Raw genomic sequence first — 21,191 nt, forward strand, 5'->3', positions numbered from 1 at the left:
TAGTTGAAATCACCTACTAGAATGAAGCTACCTTTTGGAAATTTTTTGTGTAGGAAGTCAAGGGCGTCGTTAAGATGGGTGGGGAAATCGTAATCTGGCTTAAGGGGGCGATAACACACACCAAATATCGATGTTGATTCTCGATTGCGGGGGAAAGCGCGTGCACGGTCACTTGGAAGAAGAGAAGAAAGAAGTGCGCGGTTGTGTGCGCGCGCTCGTGCTTAATCGGAAGAAATAAAAGTTCAAGGCGTTCCGAACGGTAGCGCGGCGTCGGGTCTTCTCGAGTTTATATTTCTGGTGCCGTGAAACCCGGGAGAAGACCGGCATCGTGTCCTGACCGATGGACAAGCTCCGCCGTCAGCGAGGCGCTCTCCGTGGAGCTGTCACGAGGCTGCTGAAGGCAGCCACCGAGATCTACGAAAGCCCCTCGCCGTCTTTGCGTGACCTGCAAGAGGCCATAGACCAGCTGGCAAGTAAAGAGCGCTCACTGGATGACAAGATCGGGGAAGCACTCGAAGGCGATGAGTTCGGCCAGGATATTGCCGACGTGATAGAATATCAAGAAAACATATGTCGTGCGATCAGTCGGCTGCGCTCAGCCTTGAATGAGCTGCGGTTGCCCATGAGAGCTTCCGGCGGAGGAACTGCAGGGGAACCACCACCAGTTCAACCGCAGAGCGTGGAGGTCGAAGGCGTCCGCCCTGCAGCCCATCCTAACCCGCCGCCGTACGTCGGCTCTCCATTCACAACGCGGGTTGTCCTGCCGACGCTGCAAGTTCCCCACTTTTCTGGCGAACCACGCGAATGGCAGGAATTTTGGGACCATTTTGAGGCGACCATTCATAACCACCCGGACCTACCCGACATAGAGAAATTTAAGTATTTAAGATCTTACCTCACCGGAGACGCAAAACGCGCAGTTGAATGGATTCGCCTAAACGACGCAAATTACCGGCAGGCGGTGAAGATCCTCACCGACCGGTTTGGACGCACAGAACTACTCGTGGACGACCACGTAGACAGCCTACTCGCCATCACACCAATTCAATCGTCGACGCAAGTGGCACGCCTCCGAGACCTGTACGAGCAGGTACAATTCAGGACTGGCTGTCTCGAGAGCCTTGGCGTTCCAGCTTCCGAGTACGCGGTGATCCTGAACCGAGTCCTCATGCGCTCGTTACCTGAAGACCTGGCGATTCTCTACCGTCAGCGTATGAAGGAGACCGCCAACGGCAATGTTCAGCCAACGTCTCGAGAAGAGCAAGTCAAGGCCATCATGGCGTTCTTGAAAATTCAGGTGGAGAGCAGGGAGGACAGCAGAGCTTTTCGATCGAACTCTGACTCGAGGATGTCTTCAATCCCGCAGCAGCCGGACACCTCCTCTCCTCACTTGACGTCCGCCTTGGCCTTGTCAGCAGGCTCTGCATCGGCTTCAACAAATTTGTCGCCCGGAGGAAAACTGGTGTGCTACCTGTGCGGTAGTCAGGGCCACAAGGCACGGGACTGCCGGGCCGTCTTAACAGTGGCGGAAAAGCGACGGCGCCTTTCAAGAAACCACTGCTGTTTTAGATGCGCGAGGCAAGGGCACGTGGCGCGCAACTGTCGTACTAGCACGACACTCAAGTGTGATACTTGTTCGGGACCTCACATAACCGTCCTTTGTGACATTTGGGAGCGATCGGGGACCACTTGCACGACTGCTGCTCGCCGTGACGGTGACACCGATCGTGAGCAACGTCCACAACGAGATCGTAACGTGACGACAGCTTCTGCCAGCAGCACGTGCTCCTCGTCGGTGCTGCTCCAAACTGCCACAGTGTGGGCATCTGGTGACTGCGGTCGGCCGGTGTTGGTCCAGCTACTCCTCGATACTGGGAGCCAACGAACCTTCGTGAGCAGTGACCTGTGTCGTCAGCTGGCCCTGCCTGGTTCTGGAGTGGAGGACTTGGCCGTGTTTACTTTTGGCAGCTCGAACCGTCCGCGGTCGTACCAGTGCCGGAAGGTGGCGATCACCTTACGAAGCCGCTATAAGTCGAGTCCAGTTACCCTCGACGCTCTTGAAGTGCCAGAGGTCTGCACGGTAGACGGTCCTTCCTTGAAAACTGAACTTGTAAATCTGCTTCGCGACCGCAATTTCCTTGTTGCCGATGAACCAGAAGAAGGGAAAGCACAGACGCCGACTATAAGTGTGTTAGTGGGTTCGGACAATTACTGGAGGCTCGTGAGCGGGCGCATCGAGCGCTTTAATGACAACCTTTGCGCCGTTGATACAGTGTTCGGCTGGGTTCTTCAGGGACCGCACTTATGCAGCGATAGCACCCTGGTAAGGAGAAGCAGCACTAGGGCCTTGTTTTTGGCCTGCGTTGAAGGACCGGGCGAACATTTCCGGGGACCGGGACCGGGCGAGCCCTCAGAAATGTGGAGATTGGATGCCATAGGGATAACTGACCCGCCTGATAAGACTAACGACGAACACCACGATGCGTTAGTGAAGTTTCCGTGTGGACTGCACAAAGAAGAAGTTAGGCCTGTAGTGCCGCTCACGATCGAACCGCCAGGCCTTGTGTCCAGCACTAACCGGGTTGTAGTGGAGAGCAGACTTCGACGGCAGCTACAACGCGGTGAACATCACCCGAATATTCTGGAAGAGTACGACGCTGCCATCGGCGAGCATTTCAAGGAAGGTCATGTGGAGGAAGTGCTGCAAGTTCCTTTCTCCGGGGACGCAGTTTACTTCCTCCCTGAACACACAGTCGTCAAACTGGAGACAGAGTGCACCATGCCAACGCCCGCTGCACCCGATGTGCGTCGACGTGCTAAGTACAGAGAGGGAACCGTACGTCGATTATGGAGAAGGTGGAACAAAGAATATCTGCTGCTGCTTCGATCAGCGTATCAAGGCACGTCAACGCTCCCTCCGAAACTTCACGTAGAGGACATCGTCGGGGTTCAAGATGACAACGTGGCCCCACTGAGCTGCAAGAGCGGCCGTGTGGTCCAGTTATTTCCACGAAGAGAGGGCGTCCAGCACTACCACGAGATTCTCGTTCCTAATAGATAGCGAATCCGACGCGCCATTCAGCGGCTCTTCCTTTTGGAGTCAACCGCGGCCGCAGGAGGATATTGATTCTCGATTGCGGGGGAAAGCGCGTGCACGGTCACTTGGAAGAAGAGAAGAAAGAAGTGCGCGGTTGTGTGCGCACTTCCTGCGCACACCTCCCGGTGCGCACCTCCCGATTAAACATCCTCCCGGCGGCGGGAGGATGTTTAATCCCCGCTGGGGGTATGCGCCACCGCCACCACCATTGTCATCATCATTAGCACATGATCCCTGCCTTTAAAGTGATTCATCACGTAGCGGTCAGCCATGACCCCGAACCCTGCCGCCTGTCTCCTCCTTCCGTAACAATCGTAGTGCCTTGAAGGCTTTCGCACGATATCCAGAACGCTTCCAGGGGGCAGTTTATTTCAATTTTAGAGTGACGGACAGATCTATTTACTCCTATTAACACATTAACACCCCCCCCCCCCACGTTGCAGTAATCGGTTATGTCGGCAGACCAGAAAGTTAGGGAGCCTTGGAAAGATCCCTGTTCTAAGCCTTATAATGGAAAAACTTGTTCATAAAAGCATCACATTTATCTGTGAATGATGCTCTATTATAAGTCCAACGCAATACGGCTTCAGGAGTGGACTTAGTACTATTGATCTGCTAGAAGAATGCAGCGACTATATAAACAAGCATATAGATTAAAACAAAATAGTAGTTGGACTTTTTTTCGATTTAACAAAAGCATTCGATACCATCGACCAAAACATAATGCTATACAAACTATAAAATAAAGGTTTCCGCCGTCCATACCAAAACTTTTTTACCCGTTATTTTGCTAATCGCATTCAAGTAGTGGGTGTTAAAAACGTGCATAGCGCCTTAATGCATGTTAAATACGGAGTACCACAAGGATCTGTGCTCGGACCTATTTTATTTAACATTTATGTTATTGATATTGCAAACCTTCAATTGAATGCCCAACTCCTTCAGTACGCAGATGACACGGCACTATCTTGTCACGGGAATCTTACAATGAGGCTATAGAGCTACTTCAAAATGATGTACCCAAAGTAGTAACATGGCTGGATAAAAATCAAATATTTTTAAAAAAGAACAAAACCACGTTAATTTGCTTTAGGAACCCGCATAAGACAATAATACGTAACGGATCTATTGGGTTGCATTCTGATTATTGTAAAGACTGTTCATGCTTCCCGCTACAGCTTTCATCCACAGTGAATTACCTGGGTCTTCATTTCGACGAGCACATGTCCTGGGTGCTTCACGTTGAATACACTATCAAACGCCTCAGAACCGTGTCCGCCCTATTATATAAACTAAAATTTAGTTCCGCTCTCAACCTGCGCCGGCTGGTTTTTAAGGCCCGAGGGCAGTCTATTCTGCTATATGGAATTTCAGTCTATCATTCCTGCACACACACCAGAATACACAGAATCGGAAAGTTATTGGATCGAATATCTAGTAACATATTATATGGTACTGACCTCGAAACATTGAACAAAGGGGTAAAAACGTACATTGCCGGTGTGGATTCTTTTGTGGATCTGTACAATCAAGTAGTAGTTTTGCGAAATTTCTTTTGTACTCGAAATAAAAAAGTAGTAAAAAATCCTAAGGTTCTACGCAAAACAGACCGTTACGAATTGCCTAGAATATATACCAACTATGGCAAACGGTGCCGAGAATACTACGTTCCTTTTTATTTCAATCAGTTGCCCGAGGACATAGAAAGGCTAAGCTGAATTAATAAGGCGAAATCTCAAATTAAACATTGGTTAAATTATGTAAAGTAATGAAGTGTCGTTGACAGTGTGTTAGCCGGTAGAAGCAGTGTGATCTATTTCGAACAGCTCCTTCTGTCCATTCAGTAGTTTTATTTGTTTCATTAGTTTTTACTGCCTCATTCGTTTATATTCTGTAAATCTTATCAACAGGTTGTGAACTTCAGAAATTGGAGATTTTGTGAACTTTCATGAGTGCGAATATGCATCTTGTTATAGTTATGTGTATATGGTGTTTTCGTTTTTGTTTTGTCTTTGGCAAAACAGTTGCCTCTTCTATTGTTACCCCTGAGCGAGCATCCTAAGCTCGCTAGCGTTACTATTTCCAATGCGCAGGATGCTGAATTGTTTATAATATTGCGGTTGGCGGTTAGGCGCGCGTAGTTGGAAGGGAGGAGGCGTTACATACATACATACATACATACATACATACATACATACATACATACATACATACATAGAATTTTATTTCACGATAAATTTTACTGTACATTTCGTGCCCGCAGACGCGCACGCCCACAAGCGATTTGCGCTTCTACGGGCACGAAATGTACAGTAAAATTTATAGTGAAATAAAGTTCTATGTATGTATGTATGTATGTATGTATGTATGTATGTATGTATGTATGTATGTATGTATGTATGTATGTATGTATGTATGTATGTATGTATGTAACGCCTCCTCCCTTCCAACTACGCGCGCCTAACCGCCAAACCACAATATTATAAAGAATTCAGCATCCTGCGCATTGAAAATCGTAACGCTAGCGAGCTTACTGCGGACCAGACTTCGTTATGCACTATTGACTAAATTGGCAATGACACCTAATAAACCACCAGCCGTAGCTTTCCTTAAAGGGACAGACAACCGATTTTTGTCGCGTATATGTTCTCTAGCTCATATCACAGCCAGCGTTTTATATAGCCCGGTAACCACAAGCAATTTATAAACAAACTGGCGGAAATAATTTTAATTTGGCAGCAAACTTCCTGAAAACGGAAGGGTGGCGGTTCGTAGTGTCGAAACTACAATATGTGTCCCTGTCACGTGACCTGCAAACCTAGCAGCTACTGTAACTGCCTAAATGTTTATTTACGTATTGGAAACCTTTTAACACAAGTATTTGTACAAACTTAAATTGTATATGTATTTTTTAGCATTATTTTGAAATTTTTTTAGACACGCCACCCGCCGCCGTTGGGTTGCTCTCAGTGTGGCTAACTGAGCCTCCATGCCCAGAATCAACGGCAGCGTTCAGTAAACAGACCCAGTGAAGAAGCTTTGACGATTCTGCCTGAGGCAGAGGCGTTTAATCTGCCAAAATATTTGATTTCAGTTTCCAAATACGCCAACGGCAGCTTAAAAAAAAAAAAAAAAAACGTCGCGCCCGGGGAGACTCGAACTTCCCGCCTCCACAACGTGAAGCCAGATTCTACCTATCGTCTATCCCAACAGGTGGCGCATTCGTGCAAAATAGACTGTTGCATTAAAAAAAAAAACATAAAGGAACAGGAAAGCCTGCGATTCAAACTTTTTAGCTGGGAACAAGTTTTTAAATATTGTTTTTTATTTCGCATACAGACAAAAGTATGTTTCCCAGCTACTCTATGTCATGGTTGCCAGCATTAGTTTTGGGAGGGACACATACGGCTCGTAGATCAAAAAATTCGATTTAAAAAGTTATAGGGCGTTATCAGCAAAACCGTTTCTCGTCAAGGTACTTTAAGTGATGGCCTTTCATTTGGGATAGAGAATATATACTTGACAGAAATCAGTTGTCTCTCCCTTTAAGCAGGTGTGTTGCATTCCCTGGAGCAAAGGCTCGCTTTTGGGGCTGATGGCGAGAAAGCCAGGATTATAAAACACGGTGGGTGGTCGAGAAGCTCACTGAAGGCTTCCGAACTTTCTCTGCAAATCGGATGTGTCTGTGTACTGTCCCCATAAAAATTTTGTACACGTTCATTTTCCGAGACATGACTTCTAGGAACATTTTTGTGCACAACAGAAAATTCCGCTGCGGTTTTTCCTTCGCCACTATCAAGTTGCGGGCTGTTATCCGGCATTGACAATAGGAACAAATACGTTCGAACTGCAGGCTTCCTTATCATGGCGCGATAAGGGAGGCCTCTTTAGCGCGCGGAGGCCAGCACGGAGACAAGATTTTTGTGCGGCGACACGCGCGCGTCAGTGGGAAAGGAAAGATGAGTTTTAGGCGGAACCAAGCACCTGCTGCCATGCATTTCCTGCTGATTCTGGTGCTGACGCTACCCAGCAACATCGAAGCTGCAGTCGACACGTCGTACAAGGAATACAAATTCAGCACGAAGGTTAGTGCCACCTCTTCTTGCGGAAGCCTCAAGAGGGCTCCCTATCTGCCTGTTGAACCCGCACCTAACCGAAACAGAAAATTGGGAGCTCGGAGGTTACTTTTGCGAAACTGAACATGAACCCAAACGGCATATATTCCGTTAGTGCGCTGAACTCTAACTAAATGTGAATAGAGAAATAAATCTCGGCTACATTAAAGAACTTGTGGAAATGCTTAATGCCAAAGCGTAGCACTAATGCCCATTTGAGCGCCGCCGAGTGCTCATTCGGGGCGAGTAAAATTTTCGATTTTTCCCCCGCGTTCTGGCGTGGACAGCACCTTTTGCTACAGGCCCACACTACCGGCGCTGCTGCACGAGGGCGCATGAGGGCCTAGCGCGCTTGCCCCCTCTGCGCCGCTGGGAGAGGTGGGTGTGCGTTCCTCTGAGGACACGCCGATAATCCTCGCGAAACGGACACTTCCGGGTGCACCTCTGGGGGCATGTACGGCCGACCTTGTTTGGATTAACGTTAAGCAGCCCGGCGAGGTTGGCCGACACACCCCTGCTGGCATAGGATACGGAGCAGGCGCCAATCGGAGACTTCTTCGCTGCTCTCTCACTCAACGGGTATTGATTGAGTTCGAATGTAAAGAAATCACGTTACCGGCTCACAACAAACCTCTGCGGGCGAGAGCTGTCAATAAAGGACTCCCTGAGCCATTTCGTGTCTATGTTGAACACGAAACCGAAACATTCGGCCATTCCGCTGCGTGAAGGTGGATCAGCAGTGAAGCTTTTTAGCACAAGACAGAAAGGTGACTCATAATTTACGCAAAAGGTATGAGGAAATTTTGATAACCTGAAACCTTCAAGTGGCCATTCCACGTGCCTTTGTTGTTGTGCAGAAGGGAAAAGGTTTGGGCGTGTTGGTTCATCGTCAGACGGAAAACAAGCGCTAAATAAAAACACAGGATGAGGAGTGGACGGGACAAGCGCTAACTTTCAACAAAAAGCAGTTGATGTAGTTGTATGGTCAAGAATATAAGCACTGCTGGGAAGCGTAAATAAAAACACGTAGGAACCGATGAGATTCGAACCCGGGTATGTACAGTAGCAGTGCGGGTCCCAACCAGCTGTGCTACTCCTTATTACATTTGTCGCGTGAACGGATGGTGAGGTTGTCTTCACCAGCTCAGAGAGATGCAGGAATGCCGTTGACATGTTTAGCAAAACGTACATTTAATGCACACTTGGCAAACCTTAAAGCAAACCACTCAAGAAAATTGCACAAAACCCGCTAACCATTCAACCCCATACTAAAAATCCCAAAATACAGTTCCAGGCAAAGCCCAAACGTCTCCACAATAAAGTTCTACACAACTCTCTAGTTCAAATCAGCTCGTTTCATCACGCCCTAAGTGGTCTGTCTACCACCACAACCTCCTAGTTGTGTCCTATAGCTGCGTCCCTATTGGACTGGCCTACCCCGCTATCGTCGGCGCTGACGTGTCGCACCCATGCGTGACCGCGACTCGGTGGTAGCCGTCCTCGTCTCGCTTCGGTACCGGCGTTCGATGCGTGCGGCCTTTCCTTGGACGGCGTGGGCTCCGCGCGTCCTGAAGTTTCGTCGGTGGCTACCCCCGGTAACCTGCTACCGCTGGGCGTCCCAGATAGGCTCGGCACGAACGTAGCCTCTCGGGGCCGTCGAAGTGAAGGTCGACGGAGCGTGGACGTTGTCCGCAGGAGCCCGACCGCAGCCACTGGGGCCACGAAGACATAGGTTCGTGGTGCGCCTAGGATGCCGCAGCCGATGCGAAGTCGGCCCGCTCCCGCCCAGGCTTGGTAGTCGTAGTCGGTTGCCTGGCCACGTCTCCCTGGCTCGTTCCTTGAAAGTCATGTGCTCCTACCGCCTCCTGGTTTCTGGCCTCTCGTTTCTTGCCTCTCGGTTTCTTGCCTCTCCGTGCTCCTTGTGCACCCGGCTTTCAACCCCTCTGGGCTTGAACGCGGCTCATTTTCTATGGTTCCTTGCCTTTTCATGTCCATATATGGTCCTCACGCCACTGGTCTCCTGCGCGGCGTTCTCTAATTGGCTGATCAGCGCGCTGCCATCTTTGACCATGATGCCTCGGGGTTTAGGCACTAGCGTCCCCTCATTGGTGCGCTCCTGGCGCCGTTCAAATTGGCGTTTCTTTGTTCTTTTTTCCCTTTTTTGGGTCTTGATGCATCCCCTCTCGGGGGGTGCCCTTGAAACATGACAATATTGCTGGTTTGGGTCAAAACATACCAAACACGGCATCACAAAAATAAACACCCCGGGAGCAACACTAGAACATATCGTGCTAGTGTGTCAGGTCTAAAACTTAGCGTTATGGCCACACGCTCCAGTTCATTCACCCGCTCCGGTAGGCAACGCTCATCTTTCAGCGCCTCGATTAGCTAACGGACATCGTCACAAAAATATTCCCTGGCATCCCATTACATCAATGTACTGACTGGACAACTGGGCAACCTACGCACGTCGCGTGCGTAGAACAAAATTTGCATTTGTTGTTGTACATACACACTTCAGGAATTGGCCAGAAATCGGCAGCTTTAAGGAGCAATTTGATTAAAAGTATTCAGGGAGCTATGACTTGGAAACACAGCAGTTGTAGATTAATGCGTGCCTTCAGCGCAATGCCACGTGAGTAGAACAGGTGCTCACGAGCTACAAGGAACACTTATACCAGGGAAGCTGTGTTGCGTGCCAGTCTGCTGGCTGACGTAATTTTTGCCGTAAACCGAAAAAAACCAAAGCCAAATACGATACTTTGCCTGCTTGGGGACATGAATATTGAAACGCTACTGCCGTCAATGTGCCAGTTGTTTGCAAGTGTGTAAAAAACAGAAGGTGAGTAAGGCGACCCCTTAACTCCGGAATCTATCCTCAACGCTTCCATTTCAGCGACCATCCCAGACCCCACCGATCTGCTTCGCCGTGTTCTTGCGGATGCCTGCCAGCATACGTGGGTGGAGGAGACCCGCTCAAGGCCTGATCTCCGGCTCCTGCAGCTCTGGGCCAAACGCAAGCAAGCTGAAGTAATTGCCACCCGGGACTGTACGTCGATACCTGCCAGGCTGCAGTATCACCGCCTTACCGCTGCTGCTAGACGGCACGAGAAAATACAGTCCAGGCAGCACTGGCTTGACTGGTGCACTTCTCGCAGTCCGTCATCTTCTACGGCGTCTGTCTGGCGCACCTTTGGCACCATGGAATAGGGCAGTCGCCCTCCGGAAGCAGCAGAGAGCGAGCCGGCACAATTCGCTCTCGACGTTGCCTGCACCTTGTTTCCTGCCTTTGTGTTCCAGTGGAAATGCCGATTCCGTTCCTTCTTCCGAGCAATGTGGGCGTACCGGCAGCTGACCATTTCTGGAATTCAGTTACCCTTCACAATGGCCGAATTTTAGGCCGCGGTCGATCGAGCTAAACGGTGGACTGCTCCGGGTCCCGACGGAATTCCATACGAAGTATACAAAAATATTCACAACCTAGCTCTCACGATTCTTTTGGACACCTTCAATCTGGTGTGGCCATCTTGTCAACTCTCTGAATCCTGGCTGTGGGCGGCTATTGTTCCGATCCCAAAGCCCGAGAAAGCACCGCAGGAACTTCGCAACTTGCGGCCAATCGCTTTGACATCCACCCTGTGCACGCTGTTAGAGCGGATACTTGCCACACGTCTTCGCTGGTGGATTGACACTTTGCATTGGTATCGCCCGGCGCAAATCGGATTCAGGCCTCATCCTGGCACTGAACATGGCTTGGAATACCTGTCGTTTATGGTTTTTGTGGGAGGCCATTCTCGCCATGTGAGGCCTGTGCAAGGCGTATGCAAGAACATATGCATGGACATATGCAAGGCGTGTGACAACGTCAGTCACGCTGCAATATTACAGGTCCTATGTTGTCCAGACATTTTCTTTAACACCGTACAGTCTTTTTGTAACGCATCAATGGCGGAAGCCTGGCTCGTTTGCTCGAGTCCACCGCGTACCACAAGGCTGTGTCTGTCTCCGCTGCTTTTAACATTGTATTGCAAGCTTGGCCCTTTTCCACTATCCAAGGCTTGTATTTCCTAATGTACGCGGATGACATTACTGTATGTACAGTTGGTCCAGACCTGTCCAGACAAGCAGAGTGCCTCCAGCAAGCCTCATCAGACTGCCAGAAATGGTGGAGCATGCGGGCCTCACCCTATTGAGAGAAGACTGCTGCGCTTCCTGTCGCGAACGCTTAAGGTCGTCGCTCCCTTGCGTTATCTCCGTTCGCACTGCAGCTGAATGCCCCGCCATTCCCATTGTTGGACACCTTCGGGTTCTGAATTGGAGATATCGGCTTCAGGTTCAGCGGCTCAGTGGCTCCGATCTTCTCGATGGAAAGCCGGACAAATGCTCCACCTTGTTCGCCGCATCTCCCAGAAGTCTTGCGGGGCCTGCTGGACGATTGCCCGTCTCCTAGTGTTCTCCGTCCTGCAGCCGCCAAGGCTCGTGTACCGGGTACAGTTCCAGGACATGGCGCAAGGGAACTGGGACCGGCTGGAGGCTATAACCAATTCCACAGCTCCAAGCAGAAGCCAAGCTAAACACGCTTGATGAACTCATTCATCAGCGTCGTTCCGCACGCCTGTTGAAACGTGGACTGGTTCCAGAGGCTCACGCTCACGCCGCAGAAGTTCACGCCGCGTACATGGGTCATCCGCCGGATACGATGCCAGCCTTTTACACCGAGAGGACGTCCTGGCTGTACCAAAAAGTGACGGCCAACAAGCCTCTGACAAGGCTACACCTCCGTACCACGGGCCTTCACCAGCCTCCAGATGCCGTCTTGATGTCCCTGACTGGGCGCCTGACACGCGGCTTTTGTGGACGCCGAGGCATACGACTGCTTCGTCAACACGGCCTTGAGGTGTCCCTCTTACACTGCCCTAAACCAATGCGGCGCGTACGAGGCACTCCGTGCGAATACCAAGCCTGCTAGCAGAACTTGCTGCAATTCGGGATGGTCAGGAAGCGCTTGCATCGACATTGACTAGTGGGGACAAGTTGGAACTCAACGGCAGCGATTCGGAATTTCCGTCGCGTTGCGCGTTGCACAAGCCTGGTCTCATGTATTCCCGAGATTATGGACACTTATCCGTGCCCTGTCCACGTTTTGTGGATTCGCTGGGACATGCTTCCTGCCCACACAGCGGGGGATCGCGCCCGCCACAGAGACCTCCCACTGCCACTGCCACTACTTCCAGTATCTACCGTAGAAGAACTGCTTGGGAAAAGGGGAACCCCCCGTCACGCCACGCGTGGAACTTACCTCCCCAGTGGGCTCGCTCGTTGGGAGGGGGTTGTACTGCGGGGGCTGCCGGTTGAGGTGGCGTTATCCCCAGCAGCTGCCCACGCTTGGCCTGCCCGTTATCACGCGCCATTTGCAGACACTTGGCCCTTCTGTCTGCTTCCTGCGTCAGAAGCTGCCGTTTAACACTTGCTGTGGACTGGCCCAGGTCTTAGCGACGGCCAAACGTACCACCGCCGAGGCCCAGGGCTCCATCCTGGGAGAACCCCAGGTCTCAAGCGGTGGCTATGGGGGCCCCAGCACCGGTCTCTTCTAGGATTTTCGCGCTTTACGTGTGCAGCGTGCAGTGTTGTACACATGAAAACTTTTTCTTTTGCTTTAGGGCAATCTCTCGCAAAAAAAGAGTACATAAAAACATTAGAAAATTGGGAGTCAGTACAACCATTACTGCCTATACGTGAGAAGAATATACCGGAAGCAAATCTGTGCAATCGTGCCTCGACTGTATTTCTAAGAGCTATATTGACTACAACCGTTTCATCAGTAGTCAAGTGTAAACTGGCCGATCAATATATTGTAGGCTGTCATCTTGCGTTTCCAGTTTCATGTAAATCACGCCCTAATATTCGCTGCTCAAACATCCTTGACATAGCTAAATTTAGAAACTTGTGGCCGGCTTTGATTGGACCAAATTTTTACGTAATGCCGCAATTTGTACCGCTCACATGTGTTTTGTTGACACAACCTGTTCTCGAAAAAGTACCTCCCAGAAAACAATAGCCATAAAAAACGCAACCCCAAGGTTCCATAACTAACCTTAGATATAAGAAAAAGAAAGTAAGGACGGCCATTAAAAAAAGACGCCCTTTGGTCACGTTCAAAGCGTTCTCCAAACAATACAGACAGACCAGTCAATGCGAAACAAGGTAAGCGCGATGAGTCGGCCGGCAATACGTCGCTATTTTAATAATAATTTGCTTATGCCCCAATAAGGTGTGATGAGCTATTAATAAAGCATTTTGATGAAACACGCATCAATCTTTAGAAGATGTGTTTCAGCAACCTCACGTCAGACATCCAAGAAATTAACTGCGACGCCAAATATTTCTCATCATCCCCCCCCCCCCCCCCACACACACACACACAGTTTCTATTCTGGTGGAGCCGATTTACTCGGCACCGCTCCGTGGCTCCTCGTCACCAACTCCGACTCTCTTTTATAATGGTTACTCCCCTGGTCACCACCGATACCACTTTCACAGGTTGCGCAGTCGGCCGACAGCGGCTGTAGCGCCGTTATCAGATGGTTGCGGAGAACCAGCATCAGCACGATTAGGTGTACAAACGCCCAAAAGCCGCCGCCACTGCCTCGTAGAATGTAGCCTCGGTCTCCTCAAATTCCACCTCCCCCACTAGCGCCCCGGCCGGTTGAAGGCAACTTGCCCCGTTGGAACGCCGTCGTGAACACATAATTCGTCTTGAGCTTGAAAGCCATTCCGAGCGACGCTGTCGCGTCGGCGGCCCTCGTTGAACAGTTAGCCATTGTTCTTCTGGAGGAAGAGTAATAATTGTTCTTAGTCTGACCGCATATAAAATCTTGGCTGCGTTTAATCTCACGGCAGCCGTGAGAATTTCCCGCAGAAAATGGGAATTCTCTCCGCGAGACAGTCCTACTTGAAACGGATGGACCCAGTTCACAGTTTAGGTTTACGTCTCTCGTCGGGGGCGTATAGAACAACACCCATAAACAGCCTCTGCGTCGAAACAAATGAACCACCACTCACACACAGAAGAACAATGCTGACATGCTCATACATACCAAAGATCCGTTCACTGCCGAAACATCTGTGCTATCCCATAGTTAAAAATGCCCGTCTAGGACACTGTTTAAAAATAAACCACAAGCTGTCAGACCATTGCTTCTTCGGTCTGAAGAGAGACGCCAAGAACTCAGTATACTGGACACAGTACCTCAAATTGCCCACAAACAGAACCAACTACCCCCTTGGTATTTTTTTCCTACAACATGTGACTTTACACTAACACGCCTTCGAAAAAAGCAGACACCGCGAGAACATATTTCACTGAAATTTTCGGCACTAAACGAAAAATACAAAGACTGCACCTAATTTTACACAGACGGTTCCAAAACACCATGCTATCGGGAGTGCAGTAGTGCAAGGGAAGTGGGAAAATGTGATCAGGGTTCACCAATGTCCTTCCGTTTACACAGCGGAATGTTGTGCCATTGCTCTGGCAGTAGAAACGATAATGAAGAATAAAATTAAACACACTATTATATATAAAGACTCTCTAAGCGCACTCCAAGCAGTACATTACACAAATGCAGCTCAACCTCTAATAGGAGACATAATACACAATTTAGTAACAGTCACAACACAAGGACAGGAAATAAAGTTGTGCAGGGTCCCTAGCCATGTTGGGATGAAGGGAAATGAGAGAGCCGATGCGGTTGCTGCACAGGCAGGTAACGAAACAATAGAGAAAGTACAGATTCTTCACAGCGACTGCATGAAATTTATACGGAGTAAACTGAGAGAAACTTGGCAGTCCTCATGGGATAAGGAAACCGCCATTAAACTCCACCTAGTTAAACCCACGATAGCAGAGTGGGAATCAAGCAGACATGAAGAGAGCCTCAAAGAAGTGATTTTATATCGTCTCCGCATTGGACACACACATCTCCACATAGATGTCTTCTTATGAAACAAGACAAACCGAGATGTGAAGATTGTGACCAGGAACTTACAGTAAATCACATCTTATTCTCATGTGCGAAATTAGAGGCCTTGATGGAAAAAAACATTTTAAGCTGTTCTACAGTGAGCAAATTCCATTTCACCCCAGCCTACTCCTAGGAGAGGATGCTGTTGTTAAAATTTCCTCTGGCTTTAGTTTTTTAAAAGAAGCTACACTTCTAAACAAGCTATAACAAAAAAAAAAACAATTGGTTATTATCAACAAAAACACCAAACCTTTTGTTTGGCGCATGATAGCCTTAGTTGCTTATGTGCCATAAAACACAACACAACACAGCACAACACAACACAACACATTTACAATAGTACCCTCAATTTCTACTTCGGTTGTTGGGTTTTCAGGCCGTGCCAAGTAACGGTAAAATTTTTGTGGCTGATGCATCATGAAGTGAGATAAAGTATGGGAAAAAAAGCTTGTCTTGCACTTCTAATTTTAGCCTTAAAGGGACACTGAAGTGAATTTGTCAAGCTCCCGTTTTTGCTTGCACTGCGTAGACTGGCTCAAATTAGTACACTTTTCATCGTTTATCCGGTTGACAAATCGGTAATTATTTTACAAAGCGCGAAAGAAGAAAAACTGCCATGCGCGGTTTGCGGCGGCCGCACAAACTAAGCTGTGACGTTAGGAAGAGGGGCCACCGTGATTGGACGATACCCAAGGTTAGCAATCAAACAAGTTTCGGTTTCGGTTCTGTAAAACAACGTGTTTGACATCCGATGGCGTCGTTAGATGGGCATTCTCAATATCCCAGTAATCGTAGTACCGCGCTTCTGCCATGTTGTCGGCTGTAAAACGCATAAGATAAGCCTCCCAGGACGGCTTGGAATCGTAGCATTCACTAGCTGAGGCCTACGCAGTGCATGAACGCCCTCCGCGTCCCCGCAGACGCTCAAATACATGCGATTTTCCCCCATATTTGGAACTTTCCTCACTCATGCCTGTATCGTAAAAAGCGTGTTCGCACCAGGCCAAGGGTCTGTTGATTCTGGCCTGTGCCCGCTTCCCGCAAGCAGTCGGTGCTTATGGCAACAGCACGCCAACGAGAACTCGCTAGCGCGCCAGTGCCAGCCTGCGCGAGTTCTGTGGACTAGTTCGTGGAGCAATGAACGTTGCGGCAAAAAAAAAAAAAAAAGATGAACGCCGTATAGAAAACATCGGCGAAAAACGAAAAAGTTAACTTATAAAAAAAAAAGCATGAACCCACGAGGATTCGAACTTGCGACTGGCAAAACACTTGCGGTGACATACCTAACGCTCCAAACCACTAGGCCACGCGCGGGGGCTGCCTGACATTTGAAATATAAGGTATATAATGTATAACCAGTTTACACTTTTATTTAGTTTTAGTATTTCAAGCAGCTTAGGAGGCTATTTGTTGTATTGCGCTCGTGCAATAAGCGTCCCCCGAGTTTCCACAATAGCTCACGTCTAGGAATTGCATTTCGTAGACGGAAAAGCGTTCGAAGAAGCGTAGTCGTGCTGCTGACCGCTGTGCTTGTACGCCCAGCGCAAAAAAGTGCTTCCCGCACCCTAGGTTTACGCTGTACGGTAAAAATATCAGTTGATTTTATTTCCTTAGTACCTTTATTGACTTCGCTGACTCTTCTCCCCCTTCAAGAGGCCTTATATTTTCCTACTGGCGTACCAGTCAGCGAAGCGGCGCATGTGCGCTTGTGCAGCGGTTGTGTGAAGCGACCTTGACTTGGAGCTAGATACAGTGTACAAACTAACGAAGTAAAGAAAGGCACATTCTTCCATTCCCAAACGTGTTGTGGCTTAGTTTCACCTGATCGAGCGAATTGCGACGACCCGTCGGCGGCCGGCGGACTAAACGTTGGGCCGACTGACTCGGTCGCGGAAGGTCGGCGAGCCGTGCAGTAGCGCAGCCAATTGCCGGCTCCTCTCCTGCTGACGTCACACGAAAACGCCACAGAAAATGGGCGAGAATGCAGAGAGGAGGACAACATTTTCGAATTGATTTTTCTACTAAATAATTCGCGTAAACGTGCTCAGTGTGGTCGAAACAGGGCCTAGGGAATCCGGACTACAATTTGCGCTCGTAATCCCACATTGTTTACAAAACACTTCAGTGTCCCTTTAAGATGAGACGCAAGTTTCTTTGAAATGACTGGGTTCTTCTTGTTTTTGCGCATTCTCTGTACCCTTCTTTTAAGTTGAATAACATGGCGTTTGATCCATGGTGTTTATCTTTGTGTGCGTTTTAGTTTCGTTGGGATAAATTTTGTTCACAGTACGAAATTATTTTTTTCACTTGAATCCACATACCATTCCACAATAATTTATAAGTTCTGTGCTACTCCCGCTGCTAAGCATCCTTGTTTGTTTGACTATAAACAAACATCCGACGAAGGGGCACAGACCCTCGTCAAGCCCAATCCTTTGAGGCTTTTTGTCTGTGCTCTGGACATCTGTAACAAGTCTGATGTCGAATAAAGATTCAAAGATTCAAAGATTAATACCCTCACATTCCTTTAGAGAAAAAATCTCTAGTGCTGTGTCGAGGTAATCAATAACACAAACATAATTAGCTCTGGTGTAGCCTTTCACGGCTACCCATGGATTTGTGCCATCGGGTTAGGGATTTAAGCATTCACGGTTAAAAGTTATGATTAACATTTTGTGGTCAGATATTCCATCTTCTTGAGTGGCTTTACCGGATAGGTTATCAGAAAGAAAAGCTAGGTCTAGTATGGAGCAAGTATTTCCTTCAATACGGGTTGGTACCTCGACCAACATGAGACAATCAAAAATTAAACATTATATTGTGAGGAAGGAGCAAACCTATCCTTTTCGGTTCGCATTGGTGGGACGAGTTACGGTCACTTTACGCCTGTCCGCGGAGTGCCTCAGGGATCGGTAATCTCGCCCTTCCTTTTTAATGTTATTATGTTACCGCTGGCCTGGCATCTCGGCTCTATGCCTGACATGCACTTTCTGATGTACGCGGATGGCGTCACAGTGTGGACTGTACACTCAGACCTGACTCGGCAAACCGCGTGCCTCCAACAAGCCTTGTCTGACACGCAGAAATGGTGCGAATATGCTGGACTGACACTTTCCGTCGAAAAGACAGCTATTCTGCCTGTGGCCAGTGCTTGGGGCCGTCACCGACTGGCGATGTCTCCAATCGCATTGCAACTCTGCGGGCGACCAGTACGCACTGCCACCTCACTTCGCGTGCTTGGATTAGAAATGTATGCGTCTGGGTCAGCGTCTATGTGGATACGCTCAGCTCGCCAAAAAGCGGGACAGATGCTCCACCTCATCCGACGCATCTCACAGAAGTCTGGTGGCTCCTGTTCCAAAATGGCCCGTCTATTGGTGCGGTCTGTACTCCAGCCTCGGCTTGTTTACCAGGCACAATTCCAACACCTGAATTAGGCGGAGTGGGCTCGACTTGAGGCAATTAACCGAGCCGCAATGCGTGCAATTACCTGCCTCCCTAGGATAACACCGATCCCTGCTCTTCAGGCTGAAGCTCAAGTTAACACCTTGGATGAGCTTGTCCATCAGCGTCGGTCCGCCCGCATGCATAAACTCACCTGTGTTGCTGAGGCAGCGGCCTTAGGAAATTTCATGGGTCGTTCACTACCCACATCTCCAGCCTGCATCGTTACCAGGCCACCTTGGCTATACCACCAGGTGACCGACAACAGGCCACTAACGCGACTTCACAATCGATGCAACGGCCATACTGATAAGCTTTTCGCGGTCGCACAAGAACTGGCGGCTGAGTCTCAACCCCAGGTGGTGCAGGCATTTGTGGACGCTGGGGCCAAGGACTACGTGGTGACGACAACACTACAATGTCCTTCCCACCCAGAGGCCTGTCAAACGTGCTTCTACGAAACACACCGCACCCTGCCGTCTATGCTGGTTGAGCTTACGGCCATCCGGGACGGCTTGCAAGCACTAACTCCTGGTCTTCATCAAGCCCCTAGAGGTACTACTTTACAAATTTATACAGACTCAACGGCGGCCATACGTGATTTACGTCGAGTGAATAACAACTCGGCTATCTCGAGGGACATTCATGACATGCTGGATACGTACCCCTGCCCTCTGCGGCTCTCGTGGGTCCGGCGAAATACGCTTCCCGCTCACATTGCGGCGGATGGTGCCTCCCACACTGCATTTGTTCCACGACCATTGCCTTTACTGACATTAGATACCCCAGGACAGTTTTTACAAAGGAAAGAACATCTTCGCCACGCCACACGAGCTCTAATTACACCGTGTGGAACGGACCTCCCTAGCCGACTCGCTCGCTGGGAGGAGGTGTTGCTGCGAAGACTTCGTATTGGTGTAGCCCTCTCTCCCGCTGTTACCCGGGGGTGGCCACCACGCTACCACGCCCCGTTCGACCAGAACTGCCCCTTTTGCACGGCTCCTGCCGAAGATGCTAACACAGAACATTTGCTGTGGACGTGCCCTTCATTGCAAGCGGCCAGAACACGACACCTTCGAGGCACAGGCCTCCACCCTGGCAGACCATCTGACCTCCATCGGTGGATATGGGGACCCCACCACTCCTTGCGTTTGTTCGCGAAACGGGAGTCAACGTATACTTGTAGCATAGTATTTGTGCCAACGGGCATACTATCGCAAATTAAAAAAAACATTACATTGATTAACAGCTTGCTGTTGGCGGTATTTCTAGTAGTTGTAAAGTTTGTCCCGTCAATAGTGAGATTGAAATATCCAGTAAGTATTAATTCAGTATGGGGGGGGGGGGGGGTTACCGTAGCAACCAGATAGTCATGTACTTGTAAAAGGTAATCATCAGACGCATTTGGCTTTCTATAGATGCCACCGATCAGTACTGGAGCATCGCGAGCAAGTATTGTGCGCCAAACGCTTTCATGATTCGCGATACCCTTTTATCTGCGATATTGCAAGCCGCGTTTTATTGCAATGGCGACCCCGCCCCGCGACCGTCACGATCTGACCGGAGTAGGCGATATGACGTAGGGACAATTTCAAAATCAAGTATGTCTGGGTGCAGCCACGTTTCGGTTATCACGAAAATATCAGGAGTGTACGAAAATAACAATTCTTCTAGCTTGTCAGTTTTGTTAACAAACCTACGGGCATTGAAACATACCAAGAAAAATGGTGTAGTGGCTTGCGCGTGTCACGCGTTGTTTTTCGCGGGACCATCGTAATTTGCCCTTCTCAGGGAAACTCCGGCATTTTTCTCTTCATTCCATACGTACAAGTCGTCATCTATCTTCAGTTTATCGCATAAAAGAGTAACCTTGCCACCATTGTCCAGATCTTACTTTGCTTATTGCCATAGTTTTTTGCGCAGGTCCCGAACTCGTGCGGGAAAGTCTTCGGATATCAATATTGCTGTTCCCTTCACTTTGCAGCAATTACTAAGAACTAACATTTTTTCAGAGAAATTGTACAGCTTTAGAATTACTGGCCGCTCTCGATTTTGTCTTTTCCAGCCATTTCGGTGCATACGTTCTACAGATGTAACATTGACCTTGAAGATATCTCTAAAATGCCCGTGCGTCTAATATTACGTCTAATATTATTACGCCCCAACGTAATCGAACCTAACATAACGTAACCTCACTGAACCTAACGTAACCTAACTGAACGCGTCGTAACCTACCAAAATCCAGCCCAACTGCAACAAACCTAATCTAACCCAGCCCAACGACACAGAACACAACCTATATTAAACTTAATTTAACCCATTCTAGAAGTCCTGGGAGTCGGTCTCTTGATATAGTAAAAAACCAGAGTAAAAAAAGCGTTAACAAAACCATGATGAACGAAAAATTTCGAAAGCTCAAAAAAGAACATCGAAATGTCGGACTCGAATTTGAGCCGTCTCGTTTAAAGGGGCCCTGAAAGGCGTTTTGAGCACACTAAATTGACTAGCGCA

The 21,191-nt window shown here is 48.9% G+C and overlaps 2 protein-coding genes across 2 annotated transcripts in view; both read left to right on the forward strand.

Moving 5' to 3' along the window:
• The first annotated feature begins 340 nt into the window (after positions 1-340).
• Positions 341-1,895, forward strand: LOC144167848 (uncharacterized). Its single transcript, XM_077697005.1, has 2 exons — positions 341-1,260; positions 1,859-1,895. Exons 1-2 carry the CDS (start codon positions 341-343, stop codon positions 1,893-1,895), a joined length of 957 nt encoding a protein of 318 aa, XP_077553131.1.
• Positions 1,896-6,979: 5,084 nt separating this feature from the next.
• The window catches only part of LOC144168778 (lysosomal Pro-X carboxypeptidase-like), a 209,815-nt gene continuing 195,603 nt past the window's right edge, over positions 6,980-21,191 (forward strand). Inside the window, exon 1 of the mRNA XM_077697743.1 lies at positions 6,980-7,182. Within this exon, the coding sequence (XP_077553869.1) occupies positions 7,057-7,182 (126 nt within the window). The 5' untranslated portion in view covers positions 6,980-7,056. The remainder of the gene's footprint in view (positions 7,183-21,191) is intronic.

The sequence above is a fragment of the Haemaphysalis longicornis genome, unplaced genomic scaffold (assembly GCF_048455015.1).
Source record: "Haemaphysalis longicornis isolate Haplotype H1 unplaced genomic scaffold, Haemaphysalis longicornis Haplotype H1 scaffold_2, whole genome shotgun sequence".
Classification (NCBI taxonomy): Eukaryota; Metazoa; Arthropoda; class Arachnida; order Ixodida; family Ixodidae; genus Haemaphysalis; species Haemaphysalis longicornis.

Coding starts and splice junctions, on each gene's coding strand:
- LOC144167848 (XM_077697005.1), top strand. CDS start 341: ATGGACAAGCTCCGCCGTCAGCGAGGCGCTCTCCGTGGAGCTGTCACG. Junction 1,261..1,858: donor CAGCCAACGTCTCGAGAAGA/GCAAGTCAAGGC, acceptor GTGTTGGTCCAG/CTACTCCTCGATACTGGGAG.